This window comes from Mya arenaria, chromosome 10, assembly GCF_026914265.1.
Source record: "Mya arenaria isolate MELC-2E11 chromosome 10, ASM2691426v1".
In the NCBI taxonomy this organism is placed as follows: Eukaryota; Metazoa; Mollusca; class Bivalvia; order Myida; family Myidae; genus Mya; species Mya arenaria.
This window is the reverse complement of record NC_069131.1, coordinates 41,585,566-41,601,243: the sequence shown is the minus strand read 5'-3', so window position 1 is coordinate 41,601,243 and position 15,678 is coordinate 41,585,566. Positions and strand designations below refer to the sequence as shown.

Here is a 15,678-nt window from a genome sequence, read left to right as displayed (position 1 = left end):
GAATGTCAAGATATTGTTATCGACTTGGTGTCGTTAACGCAGAATGTCAGATATTGTATATATTGACTAGGTGTCCTTAACGCTGTATGTCAAGATATTGTGATAGACTTGGTGTCGTTAACGCTGAATGTCAAGATATTGTGATCGACTTGGTGTCGTTAATGCTGAATGTCAAGATATTGTGATCGACTTGGTGTCGTTAGCGCTGAATGTCAAGATATTGTGATCGACTTGGTGTCGTTAATGCTGAATGTCAAGATATTGTGATCGACTTGGTGTCGTTAATGCTGAATGTCAAGATATTGTGATCGACTTGGTGTCGTTAATGCTGAATGTCAAGATATTGTGATCGACTTGGTGTCGTTAACGTTGGTCAAAGTGTTGGTGTTAACGGTTGCAGATCAAAACGTCCCCAGGTTAAAACGTCCTACGGTCAAAACGTCCCCACCAAAAGTCAAAACGGTATTAACTACATCTTTTTCAATGTCTGTTTTAAACATTATACATGTGTTGACCTGGCCCCAATTTTGAGTGCCTTGCAATAGGATTAAGAACAGAACAGAATAGTTTATTTGGATTTAAACATACAGTTCATCGTCCATCAACATGATCATACATATAAACAATAGTCAATGTATCATTTAGTATTACATTAAGAATACATTACAAACATATCAAATATATACTAATTACTATTTAAAGGAGAACATGGATCGAAACATTATCAAAGCAAATATTATACTAGTATCAATGATAATTTATAAGCATATGGCATAGTTTTACGTCTTATTTTTATGAAACAAACATAATACAAAAAACATCAACACAACAAGAACAGCACATCATTAAGGTAACAAATTCGTTCGTATTTTACGCCCACAATTTATGAAAGTCACTAATTTCAGAATAAGTTTCTCATTACTTGTGTTTGTGTTTATGAAGTGAAGCTGCCTATTTTTTTCTGTAATTTGCGTAATAATTACTGCATAAGACGTTACAAGACTCTGGATAGGAATTATGATAAAGATATCTACGTATTTTGGCTAATTGAAATAAGCTACTAAAACCAGTTTAGCTTGAGAAGTTTCAAGAAGTGACGGCCGTTAAGTCCTACTAAAACCAGTTTAGCTTGAGAAGTTTCAAGAAGTGACAGCCGTTAAGTCCCTTATAACAGGACCAAGTTGAGCTCAAGTTTTGTTTTGGTAAAATTTGTTTATTATTTACACTCCACAAATTTTGGACTTGAAAAGCAGTTTATCTTATAATTCTCTAACACTGCTGGATTTTCATACATTGTTCCAGATGCAAACTTGTGATGTGTACAGTTTTGCATATTTTGAGTGGCTTCCAGTAAAATGCGTGAACATGCATGCGCTATTACACGGAGGATCATTTTTCTAATTTGAATTTTAAGAAAACGAACAATGTTTGTACACCAAAAATATGAAAATAAGCAAGAAAATGGTCTAAACAATATATGCATATGAATAAATCTGATGAAAAGTAGCGGGTATTTAAAATAATCGTTGTCAAAAATTACGAAATTCTCACTAAGTTGAAAATATTCACTAAGATGCTTATTGAATACGGCCCCTGGGCTATGCGGTTTAGGGGAAGTAGATTTTCAAACTGTTTGACTACATAAGTATAAAGACATCGTGTTACCATCTGTATTATAGCAAACTTGTATGTGTACGCTTGTGCATGGAAAGCTTTAATGGCATAAAATTATGAACGGCATGAAGCACAGGCGCTGGTGTTGATCACTTTGATTCTAAGGTCAGACTGTTGATGTCCCCTCTACTATTTCGTCGTTTAATATCCACCATTGTCTTATGCACAATTAACTACGCATTGAAGCTATGTGCATAACACATATTCCTGTCCTGCTTGTTTTAGATTATGGCCATACTTACCGACAACATGTCGAAACCAGTGCTATTGTCTTTCAGTTCTAAAACCTAACTATGTAAACGATATAATATACATGAGTATGGTACGACTCCTCCAAATATGGAATACGACCATGGCGTGTTGGTAGGACAGGAGAAGGACTTTTCAACCCCTTCTCAAAATTAAGTCAATCTTTTCAACTAAGTTTTATTCAAGCAATGCATAATGAGATAGATGAATAAGAAAGATGGACTAGTAGCCAAATAAACGTGCATACGGTTAAACATATTCCAAATTAATAAATGTCACACATTCCAGTCACTACACAGTTATTGGATTTCGTTTCTAACCTGAAATTAATGGAGTTGAAAGTTAAAGTGATGATGTCAGAAACTTACAAGACTGTTTATGATGATGTAGAACTATGAGTACCTTAACAAAATATAACAGACGTTTGTAGCAGTATTAGCACAGAACGGACTCCAAAGCTGTAAAAGACAGCGAACAATAGCTATGGTATTGGATCTTTTATCAAGGCTGTACCAGACAGTAAGTCAGACTCTCCAAAACTTGAGCACAGGATCCCTTAGAAAGTCCATGTACATTCGACTCCACAGCATATGCCTCCATTACAGCTGCGGCAAGTTGGCCTGCAGCTAAAGCCTCGACGAGCTCTGGACTTACCTGAATATAATTATCAACAAGTTATATTTTTTCACATCATAGATTAAGCTAATTTGATATTGCGTCATAGTGAATGTCCAAATTTGACTTGTTTTTACCCCAACACTCATTGTAACCATTTACTTTCATGTGATCAGCCCTACGGTATATGTTATACGCACGTATGGGTATTATGTGTCCAATGCACTAAACAAATGCTATTCGCAATTCCAACACAACACACACCTTATTAGAAATAAATATCAATCTATTGTTGCAGACATCTTTTACAAGTAAATACATGCCATGTACAACCGTTACGGTCAGTTCTTATTAAGACTAGTTTGTATAAACTTGCTCTTACAAGGCGAGTATTTCTCGGCAAACACCGCCTTTCCTCGGCAAATCTCGGTAATCCTCGGTGGCACAGCTTCATCGGTCATCGGTTCTCGTTCTTTGCAGGTCGATCTATCTTCGTCTTCGTCTTCGTCATCGCTGGTCTAGTAACGAAATCGAATATATGTATGCATAAAGTATTTCACAAATAAACCCATCTAAATGCATCGCTAGTCCTTGGCAGTTCTCCGCAAGCCTCGGTAACAGCTCTTTATCCGTCAACGTTGCCTGCTCAGAACGCTTCATTTCTTTTTCGGGCATCCTCTGTTTTAAATGAACAGTTTAAATGTTAATATAACTTGCAGAAAACACAAGTGTCTCCTAACAAATGGCCGCCTTCCTAACCCAAGAATTTTAGGCAGTTTTTCATCTGAAATGATATGTTAAAGTCATGATCCAATACTGACAAAAACAACGATTTCCGACAGAACCCTTTGACCCCCCCCCCACACACACACACTACAATAGGCTTACAATGGTATGAGTCGCACCATACTCTTAGTCAAGGTCCAGTGATTTAAAAGGAACATGTTTGATGTAAAATAACCATGAAAGACTTATGCAAGCTCCTTTATTTTTCGAGAACAATGTCAAGGTTTTATGATAACCAAGTGGCGTCGTCCGCGTCTTCATCGGTGTGCAAAAACTGAACCTTTTGCCAAACTCCAAAGCAGTAGAAATTCAAATGAAACTTGGCATATATGTTGTAAGGGACAATGCAAGTACTAAGTACTTAAACAACAGACGATCGCAACAGTTGGCGTTCGCTTCACGGCGCTCTTGTTTTATTTCAATTATGATAAAATAGCACAACAATATATCACCTTCTGAAGTGGTCTGACGTTGCACACTTCCTGATCTCCGGGAATATTGACGATGACACCCTGAAAAAGAATGGAATGAGTTGTATTGTGCCAAAAACACGACTAAGTCGGTCAAAGTGTCGAGAACGGATATTTATGTTTTAAAATTTCTTTTTTTAATATTTTGAATACGAAAGATCATTCCACTTTTATACATGTACTATTTTATGAGTAAACGAAAAAGTCTGAGATGAAAACCAATTTATCATATGGACAGAAAGAACGTTATCGCCATCAGAGTTGAAAACACGCTGAATCACGTGGATTTGTCTACCTCGCTTTTTAAAACGTGGGTGACGTCAAGAACGTTGCCGGTTGGAGTTCTGTACGTTAACGTCTTTTGCCCTCCTCTGACGGAGATTTCGACGTCGACGTCACCCAAGGTTTCGTCATCACCCAGTTGGAGGAACGGCTGAAAACATTATTTATTTTCCTGAGTTATCGCCTTGAAGTTAAGATGTACAGCTGATACATTCAGTAATAAATATGTTGACTCTTTCACGTTTTATTGGGTCAGATATCGTATAAAGGTATTTCGGTGTGAAATGTGAAGAAAATGCTTGTTTTAAATAATAAGACATCATCGAATGGTCAAATTGGTGCTCGATATATCAATAGATATATAAAAATGGGACCGGAAATGCTCTATTTTGCCCTTATAGATTAGTAACGCTATTGAAAATTGGATAAATTAGGGCTTGGATTGACCTTTTGCTTGCAGCGCATGTCTTTTGTTTATATATATGAATTTGGTGTTTTTAGCAAAGATCTCTTTATACCATTAACCGTATTTTTGACGCGATCTCAGATTTTGGGTCCAAATGAGGTTACCCAGATTTCGAGAAAATCGACCATAAAGATGAAGTTTTAAAATCATAGTTTTTTCTTATGAAAATAAAATTTAAGTGGTTAACTATCGCATGCCGATAAACCCGATTAGTAAATATCGAGATAAATATGTATTTATTTCCATTGCGCAGTAATCCATTTAATAAAAATATACACGAAGAGGAAAAAAAAACACGAAAAATGATTGAAAAAAGCTCGTTCATACCGTTGCAGTTGCCGCAACAACGACAGCAGACAGAATCAGCGCGACCTTCATCATCATGGCTGAAATGGATTTCAACGTGATTATATTTATGAAGGTTACAGACATTCATAGTATATTTGTATCAAGTTAAACAAACGCTGGTAAAGGCAAGTACATAACATAAGCTCTGTGGATGTTTAACTCGAACAAAAAAGAGAACGAACATCATTACCTAGTGCTGCAAAATAAGTGTTTATTGTAGACTCGTACATAGTACTTCGTCAATATACATAAAAAACATAATTATTAACAATGCAATGTATCATCAAATTAAATCGATATATAAACATTCATGTGTCAAGTGATTTAACATTATTTTTGGAAAAGAAAGAAAAAATAAAATGCATTTTAAATTAGAATAATAAAATGATTGTTAGTTCTTACCTTTTCCCCAAAATTCGTCAATGCATTATAAAAACAGCAAAGCATCTTCTTAAATACATTTGCAGACCGGCACTTGAATGGCTGAATGGCCAGCCAATGGTACAGCATGCTTTCTCTTCACCATCATTGAAAAACATAAAATGAAACCAGGTAGTTATTATCATCGTTTGAAATACCATTTATAATTAGTACATTTTAGAAATTGATATTATATTTTTTCCGTGTCATTGAAATATGAAATGTCGGAATTTGCAAACATCAGAATGCACCTATTAGCACTAAATTTATGCGCAAAGTAATAAATATTTTTATGTACACTTTTATACACTTTTATGTGAATGAGAGATATACCAATTAATTGTGCTATACATATTAGCATTTAAACGGAATTACAACTATACATGTTCTTGTTTTGTTTTTCATTGAAATTAATTTTACAAAAATGTACATAATGAACAAGTAAGCATTTACTTAATGTGCCGATTTCTCTCTATAACTGGCGATCTGCACTCGGAAAACAATAACAATACCTTTCATTGACCAAACAAGGTATCGGATGAGGTTTGCAAGAATGAAAACGGTATAAATTCGTAGTTTTGGAAAATAAAAGGCATTGAGTAAGTCGGTAAGCCTAGTAAGAACGTGCATTGTTTTCACGGGATATTTTGACACAGACATGATTTTTATCTAAAACAAGCATCATTGTAAACAATCCATTGCTCTTCATTCGGTGCACAAGGTCGTTTCTAAAAATATCGTTTTAACATAAAAAAAAACAATGTTTATATTCATCGAATCGAGGAAGTTTTTCACCCCAAACAATGATATAGGAAACCTGGACGCACCTGAATTACTGTCCTTGTTATGTGTCAGGTGATTTTAATGTATTTTCAATGTTAGACACCATGCCTGTTTTCTTATTGAATTTAAAATGACTTTCAATAAACAATCGGATGCTAGAGATCCTGAAAAGGTTGACAAAATAATATGGGAAGAAAATAAGCAGACTGATCTCAATGATAAATTAATTGCAAAAAAGATAATATTTGATAATATCATTCAGTCATTATTGAACAACGAAACGTATTAAAATTCTTGCATAGATAACTTATCATATAATATTTATGATATTTCTAATCAATTACATGGCAAAACATTTACTGCGAAGAAAAAATCAGCCACCAAAAAAACCAACAAGCTGGTTTAACCTTGAGTGTTAAATAGCCAAGATAGTTTCTATTGCTGTAAGAGAACATTTTCTTTTGTCCAAAATGATGTTAATCGGTTTCTTATTGTTGCAAGCTAGATTAAATTAGTTCAATCGGACATTAGTAGTAAATTGTTAATTATGTTAAAATCCTTATACCGGAATGTTACATCGTGCGTGAAGGATATAGACTACATGTAAAATTCGACTTTCCTTGATATATATCACTTGGGTCGAAACAAGGAGAACCACTTTCCCCACTCTTGTTGATCTTTTTATCAACGATATTAGTGATAATTTGTTCTGTTAATTCTGTACTTAAATTTAGCTACAATGGTTCTCTCAATGATGCTGTGAAAAACTCCATGAACAAACATTAAATGGTTTTAACAATCACTTATCTATATTGTAACGTTCCGCTGTAGTCGGAGGTGCGTTCATAGTGAAACGTTCTGCTGTAGGCAGAAATGCGTTTATAGTACGTTTATGTTCTTGGTTGGTAATATGCACATTGGCATAACCAGTATTCCGTGTGGAGGTTTATGACCTATATATTAGACCGGTGGAACCCTTCAGGAAAGAGCATTCTTTTCTCTGAAAGGATCTGTTGCGTCTTTGGCATCGCACGTTACAATATTTAGCAGAGTTCAACTGGATATAAAGTCTAAACTAGAATTATTTGACTCTTTAGTTGAGCCTATTATTATTTACGGCTCTGAAGTGTGGGGAATTTATAAGCTTAATGAAGTTGACAACTTACATCACAAATTTTGTAATTATATTTTTGGCGTCCGTCAGCAGACATCAAAAGCCGCTGTTCTGGGGGAACTTGGTCGCTTCCAATTATTTTTTCTTTGTTAAGAGAGAGAGAGAGAGCTCTAAAAATTGAACTTAGTATTGTTTATTACAATACTGTAAACGACAACTCCATAGTCAACGTAAACAGAACTGTGCAAAAGCAGAACTGGGCAAAAGCTGTTAAAGGTCAACTTGATGGATTAAATTTAATTAATATTTGGTTAAGTTAAAACAATGAAACAAACTGTTTCAACATGCGTAAACAAAGAATACGTAATCAGTATGTTCAACGGTGTTTTGATATTGTTAATTCACAGAGTAATGTAAAATACTATGTTAAGTTTTAAAAGGAATTTATATTTGAAAAAAACAACAACAACAAACAATATTGAAACCATTGATAGAGAGTATCTTCGAATTGCTTTGTCAAATTTAGATTGAGTGCACATTCATTAGAAATAGAAACTGGAAGATACAGCAACATAGAGAGAACAGAAAATGTAAAATATGTAATACTAATACGGTTGAATCAGAGTACCACTTTTTGTGTATTTGTCTAATTGAGAACTAAATATGACCTGAATCGATCTTTTAACACTATTAATAAATTTGTATCCATCATGTCTAAAAATAAAAGTAAGGATATTAGAAATCTTTCTAAATTTGTATTCAATGCTATGACAAACCGTACTGATGCACTCGCTATCGTTGCTTCTTGATTTGATGCAATGTTTTGCTTTATTTATTTGATATTTATGTAGAGTGTATATTCTTCTCATACACAATTACTAGTATGTTTAATTGTTTTTTTGTGCATATATGATAATATTTGTGTTTGGTCAAAAGTATGTATCAGCTGAGATTGCCAATATACTGAACCTGAAATTGAACTGTTATCACTCTAAATGTCATATTCTACACGGTATTTCGCCATAGTGCATTCAAATCAAGGTCATCTATTTGACGGATCAAGTTAATCAAGGTAGACCACTTAAAAACATGTTTCAACACATTGTTAACACCATATCTTCGAAATACGTTATCAAAATGATTGTCCTCAAAAAACTTATGCGACCCCTTAGTGAGGGCCCGCCGAATTGTACGCAGAACCACACGATACTACACAAGTTATATTTCACAATCAAATGACAATGGCATGGATCATTGTAATTCGTAACAACAAAAACAAGTATAACAATAAATTAGTTTAATATTATTAATCGAATGCAATGTATGGTTCACGGTAGCAATAGTTTTATGTCTAAAGTATTCTAACATAGGAATTTTGTTAGAGTGGAATGTCACTTTCTAATTTTTAATTTAACACGTTGTCAGCAGTTTCAACGATTGTTTTACATATAATGACGTGACATACAAATAAAAAGGATCCAACCAGTAAGACATGTTATTAAAGAATGATATAATTCAATAGTTTAATGATTAGTTGTATATTAAGTCATTAACATTAAAGTTATTTAAAGTAAATGTTTGTTCGAATGCATGTTCAATTCTTGACTGTTGACTTTCTTATACTGGGAGATGTACATGTACTCATTACTCCTTCAATTGAAACCGCCTTTTGTTAACATCTGGTGAAACATACGAGGGCCCACTCCGTCTCTTAAAGAGGTACAATGAGTATTTGGGACGCATCCCCATGACGGCCTACCTAGAACATAAATTTAACATTTTAAAATGACCTTTACTATAGATTAATTTTATTACAAGGCTAAAGCACAAGTCATAGAAATGGCGGAGCACCATGATGAAAAGCGATCGTCTTCAGTGAAAACAAAGACGAAGCATTGAATGGCATGGCAAAGGAAATTAAAGTGTGTCGGTTCTCTTTGGGCTAAGGGATTTTTATTCAGCTTGTGCATTACTTTTTGAGCCCTGGCACAGTGTGCCTTTGTTTAACCACTTGGGTCACGACATTCTAGACATTGATAGGAGGCTTATCAAAATGCAGACTGCAAATTGAATATCCAGCCTACTTCGATTGTTGAACCATTCCAATTCAATGCTTCATATTCTAGCCTAGCTTAAACTGTATCGTACCAGCAAGGCAACATATAAGGCTAAGCAAGTACATGACATTGGTGATTGTGATGAATGCTTTACCTGGAGTTTTGATCCTTGTCCTAAAAGCAGTCATAGGACAACTCATCTGTGTATTCAGAACTTGTATTTGCATAATATCCCGACAAGTTCGATAAATATCCATATTGCTATAAGCACTCAAACCTTTACGTATTTTAGTTAAATAATGACCTGGAATTCATCTTGTCTGCTCACTTTTTTAGAAGCTTTTGTCCAAATTTTAACATTTTTTTCAGAAGGTGTATGCTCATATTGTCTCGGATATTTTGATTACCAGCTGTATTGCTTAAATCATTCAAAAGTAAACAACCTTTAAATATAGAAATTAAATTGGTATTGTCTGATCAATATCTTTAGACGCCTTTGTTTAATAGAGAATTATACATGGGACAAGTTCGTTAACCAGTAGCATTACTTGAGACACTCCAGAGTAATCGCCCAGTGATTATAAAACATACCAAAAATCGGTCCTGTTCGGTTAGTGACAATAGAATATACCTAAATTTTGTCAGAATTTGTATGGGCAGAATATCGTGTCCTGTTTTATAACCAGCCGTGTCTACTCAGTCAGAGTAATGACCCTTGAATTGTCGAAATAATATGAGTGTGCGCTCCTTAAACTTGGCTTAACGTAGACACACTATTCAGGAAACTTGGTTTCCTGAAATAAGGACGAGCATATTGTGTGACTGTTGGCGCTCTAGTTGTGTACATACATGCATACACTACTTAAGCAAATTCTGTTAAAAACAATTCAGCAATGATATTTTCTTCTGTATGAGTATAACATTTCATCTTTATAATGTTCATGTACGGACGTCGCCAGTTAAATCACAATTTGTATTGTAATACATGTGGTTTCTTTGGCAAAGCTTATTTGTTGCTCGTAATAATTTTTTTTTATCGCAACTACTTAAAACATTTCTTTAAAAATGTATTTTTAAATGACGTTATTCCGATATTAAGTCTTTTTCATTAAACATTAATTTAAGGGGAAAAAATTCAACACTTTTAGTTGCTTTAACAGTACCCGGTTATCTTTTTTATTTTCATATTTCTAGATTCTATTTAATTTATAACTTCGTGTTGTTAATGTATTTCGAAACAATTGGAAATAAAACCTCAGCTTACGACCCTAAATAATCAGGGCAACATTCTACTGCAGTTATAGAATTGATGATGTATCAATGCTCGTTTGGTTTAGATGTTGCATTCTTTATAACGCCTATCGGCCAAAAAACGTTCAAAATTCAGTCTCATTTCAACTTATAATTATCATACCCAAAGCAACCGAACAACAACGAATGAGAACTCCTGTTTTATACCAAGCAAAATGCAAAACATAAAAACGATCCCAAAAATGCAGTAAACACATAAAACATGAAATGTAATATTGGCATAAAGACGAATAAGTACACATCAATGCTTTAATAAACAATAAACAAATGCGACAATCAAGCGTATTGTTTCACAACTGACATATGTTGTGGTTCAGAAAAATATAAGTCAGGGCATTTGTGTCATACATAAAACTAGCGAGCATGAGAGGTGAAAACTAATCGAGCATTGGGACTAATAAAAAAACTTAACGTAACTATGAAATAAGTGTGCACTGTGTTGGTATTTGGTAATACATCACGTTGGGAGAAAAATGATGTTTAGATAAGACTAACTTTTTGTAATTAGTATAAATTTGGTAATATTATCCGTTCAAAACACATAAAGTAGACAAAATAATCACAAATGAACCATGGTCAATATTTGTTTGGCAATAATAATTCCTACTAGCATTAAAGTACACATTAACAGCACTTCTGTTACTTATAAGAACAGTCAACATGTGATATAAAATACCAGAATTGAAATGATAACATAGTTGATGCTTATTCAAAATAATTCACTTAATATATAAAAGAAATATTTCAATAAACATACAAATAAAGAATAGTTTAACAAACATTACTTCACATTTAATGTTATTAACTATACTAGAAACGTAACGCTTTTGCTGACTTTATTGTTTCCCATAATGTACTTATAAGGTTAAACTATTGTTTTTTATGTTTTATCACATTTATTCAAATTTTCTTCTCAAATATATCATTTCAAATGTTTTGTGTACTGCCTTAACGTCTGTCCACTAAGTACAAGCACCTACATATTCCTGGTTTGGCTAAGGAATTGGAAATGAATATATGCGCAAATCAGGTTCCTTGTTAGAACTATCGCGCTATGTAGAGCAGTTCCCCTTCCTTTGGGTCTCCTTATTTTCAGATATTTTGACGAAACCTCCAATGTAAACTATCAGTAATTGTATGGCATATATAGCGACGAAATCCGACCAGTATATTTCATTCCATCTTTTATTTTGGGTTGAATAAGACAATTGGTTGTCCACATTAAAGTATTGCAATGTTATACTAAATATTTCAACTGCTTGGACTGCTGCCAAAATCACGAAAGCAACAGTTTCCATGACAACTACACCTTTCATAGTAACCGTTTTTTTATTTTTAAGGGAAATAAAACCATAAAAAGTCTTTCGACAGTGATGATGACCAGTGACTACGTGGACATGGTTAAACCACTTACAGTACCCCATTCATAAAGCATACTTCTAACGGCCGTGTTAAGGTAGTAGTAGTCGAAGAGCTGGTTAATAGCACAGTTACTTGGTATATGGACTGCATTTTTTTGGCCAGTCGAGCGATTGGTCCCTAGGGTGATCTCTTGGACTGAGAATCATAAAAAAATGTGTTTTAGTACTCTATGATACACATAATAAATAAGTAATCAAATTTTGGTCGTTTATTTTTAAACATTAAATATTTTGAAATTTCATACAATCTTTATCATTCATTTAGAAAAGGCGGAATTTATGCTTAATGGTGGGGTTAAGCCTTAGGTTGTACGTAAATAAACGAAACAATGGGATCTGCCGTCTTTTTATACAATTTCAATTAAACGAATATAAAAAAATCTGATAACATCATTAAGAAATTATGATTGTGCATGGAAATTAAAGGCAGAAACGAAGCAAACTTGTATCAATTCCCAAAGCCTTATTTTTGGTAATTCGCGAATCTAGGCAGTTTTATCAATTGATCTCATTTGATCGCCTATTCATTCTGATCCACAGATTATTCTCTCATTTCAACGTAAATCAATCATTATACAATTTATTCTAATCTGTGTATCAAGAGATTGTTTTGCAATTTAAAAACTGTTCTGTATGATAATATAATATACAGTCAAATGCCAAACGTGAGATACGATTTTAATCATCAGAATTGTGTTTCATAATCTTAGTCCTTAAGGACTGTTAGATAATTGAAGCTTATATCAATGATATATGGTTTCTACGCACGATTGTATATAAGATTTTCTTCAAATCCGTTGGTATTTCAATTGAAATGTTTTTCATAATGGTCGATCAAAATGAATATAAGGCAAAGGCGTGAACTCGTGAATAACATTTGTTCTAGAAGCCCAAATAAAAACACAATGAAAATAATGTTTATATTGTCTTTCGGAGAAAAATCCCGCGAGCTGAACGTGTAAATATATTTGCAAATGTCAATCCTGAAATTTTGAACAGAGCAATCTAATCGATATTCTTTTGTGTTATGATTCATATGTTAAAAATAAGTGCCTAAAATTGTGTCTTGATTCTAAAAGCCAGAACTGATCTTCTGTACAGGTAGTGTGTGTGTGTGTGTGTGTGTGTGTGTGTGTGTGTGTGTGTGTGTGTGTGAATACAAACCACCACATGACAACATGATTTGCTATCTGCTGTTGGTATTTTGAAACAACAGTTTAATTAAGCTTAAAGCAAATCTCAAAACACTTTGTACGTGATATTTTGCTATTTTAATTCATAGATAATTTTATAATTTATAAAGATAATATCTCCCTTTAAAATCATATTTTTCCTTCTTTGAGTGTATTTAAATTGTTTATGAAACCTTATTCATTAACATGCTTTTATATTCGAAAAATAGTTAAACGCTCGAACTCCTACCTTCAATAGTGTTTTGGGTTTACAATAACGTTTCAGTTGGGAAGAGGCAGCTTCACATGACATGGTGATTCTTATAAATCACTGTTGCGGTAAAGTCTTAGGGCAGTTTAACTCTAACCATCTCAATTACGCTTAAGAAAATGTGTGTGTGCTTTAAACTATTCCTAACACTGATTTTAACTAATACAACCAAGAACTTACTTACGCGATTTTAACAAAGAAAAGGCAATGGAAGACTACCGGCGCAGAATAAATTACGGTGCAAGGATTAAGATTCGGCTAGTAGGGGTTCTACTTTACCCTTCAAATTTCAAAATCCAATTAAAAAAATGATAGGATGCATCTTCCACACGCCGAAAATGCCTACTAGCCTCAAATGACGACAAACCTCACCAAGTAATTGTAGCAAAATTTTGACAAGCTGACCGAACTTATTTTAGACTATCTGCGCATGCGCGCATGTAGTCATAAGACCGCAAAATCCAAAGAACTACTTCTTTTCATGTCGTTTTAACTTTAATTTTTTTGTCTCAATGCGCTCTATGTTTAGCAGAATGACCACGAAATTATAAAAATAGATTAGTTGTATTGCAGTCCGAGTATGAGTTCTTGCTTGTTCGGCTATTTCCGCGCTGTATCTCTGTATCCCGGCGTTTTATTTTTAGCAGAATATAACTATTTTTAAATCATTATATTCATCAGATTAATGTGGGTCAAAATAATGGAGGCTCTGGTAGGAGGGTAACATACTGATATTCACTCCGAGTTTAGCCCAAAATGTTCTAGAAATTATTACCGACCGCAAGTGTCCCATCATCTACAGGGTTATAACCGGGTGTGACCCTGAAGCACGCTTATTTGTAATGGTGTATTTTTTATATTAATTTTATGAGATAAGAAAAAAATGTTTGTCTAAAAGTCAAAATAGTTGAATCTCAGGTTTTGCGTTGCTAATGCTTCAAATACTATGATTTGCCTGCTAAATAATAACAAAATACTATTCATTCTATGATTTTAGGCGTATACTTTTCTAATAAGATGTTTTCATTTTTTTGCGTAAAAGCTTCGTTCCGGTGGTATTCTTGGCATAGTTTTGGACATTAGGCTTTTAATTTATTCTAACACACATGCCCTGGTACGACAGTGAGTTATGCATACGTTTGATGAAGCAAAGTAGTTCGGAACTTAACCAGTAAAACATCCAAAGAGTGCGAAGCATTCATAACAGCACTAGTATTATTTCTACAAAGATACTTACATAAAACATTAATAACATTTATTTATCAATAAAACGTAAAAAGCACAATCACATTCCCATTTTTTGAACAGACAATTTCCGACGATTTAAAAATAGTTTCAACTTCATCAACTGACCACATGTTTGTCCTCGACGCGGGAAAACGACCATCTGATAAGCTCTGCATTTTGATAGGTATTATTGCTAAAGTTGCTCGTAAAATTGTTTTTTCCCTTAAACAATTAAAACGTGTATGTTCATAAAACTTGCCTAACGTATGATATCTAATCAAAGCACCGAAAAACCTTGAGAAGCGATTGAAAGGGGCATGTATTGTAACTTTAAATACATGGGGATACGTTGACTGAAGTGATAAGCTGTGCATTTTGAATGGAAACATTGCTGCAGTTGTTTGTCAAAAAATATTTTCCTTAAACAAAACGAGTATGTTCATAAAAGGAAATGATACATAGGATGTATTGTATTTTCCTTTCGTATGATATCTAATCAAGGCAACGAAAACCCTTTAGAAACGATTGAAATGGGCATGCATTGTAACATTAAATACATGGGGATGGAGGATTACGACGATTGAAGTGACATTTACATAAACAAAATGACACAAAACGCCATAAAATAGATATAGACATGTTGTGTTTTCTTCGCCCAGTGTAGGCACTAGCGCTCTTGGCCCTCGGCACATTTTTTCACTTTTATCTATGTGCCCTTCACCCATTCCCATAGTACAAATAAAATTTGCAACTCTCACATATTTTTTCGCAGATAGTCTTTCAGCGCCTTGCGCTTTGATTATTTTTGTAGTGTCAAATCCTTCAAGGCCTCCTTTAGCACACGGAGCATTTAATTTCTCTTTTTCTTACGTGACGAAGCTATGGCTTTCCATGATTGGTTTAGCAGCTTGTCTCTTATTTTGAGCGGTTGTGCCTATTTGACCAGACTTAGTTGTTCAAAGGTCCAAACAGTGTTATGTTATATTAGTTCGTATGACGTTTTGTCATTTTC

General features: G+C 33.9%; 1 protein-coding gene across 1 annotated transcript; it reads right to left on the bottom strand.

Annotated features, from left to right (window-relative positions):
- Positions 1 to 552: 552 nt before the first annotated feature.
- LOC128204150 (uncharacterized) lies at positions 553 to 5,347 on the bottom strand. The gene is made up of 6 exons (XM_052905522.1): positions 5,293 to 5,347; positions 4,870 to 4,928; positions 4,090 to 4,227; positions 3,777 to 3,836; positions 2,921 to 3,056; positions 553 to 2,577 (listed from the first exon to the last, which is right to left on the bottom strand). The coding sequence occupies exons 2-6, from the start codon at positions 4,924 to 4,926 to the stop codon at positions 2,480 to 2,482; spliced, it is 489 nt and encodes a 162-aa protein (XP_052761482.1). The 5' UTR covers positions 4,927 to 4,928; positions 5,293 to 5,347; the 3' UTR covers positions 553 to 2,479.
- Positions 5,348 to 15,678: the final 10,331 nt, after the last annotated feature.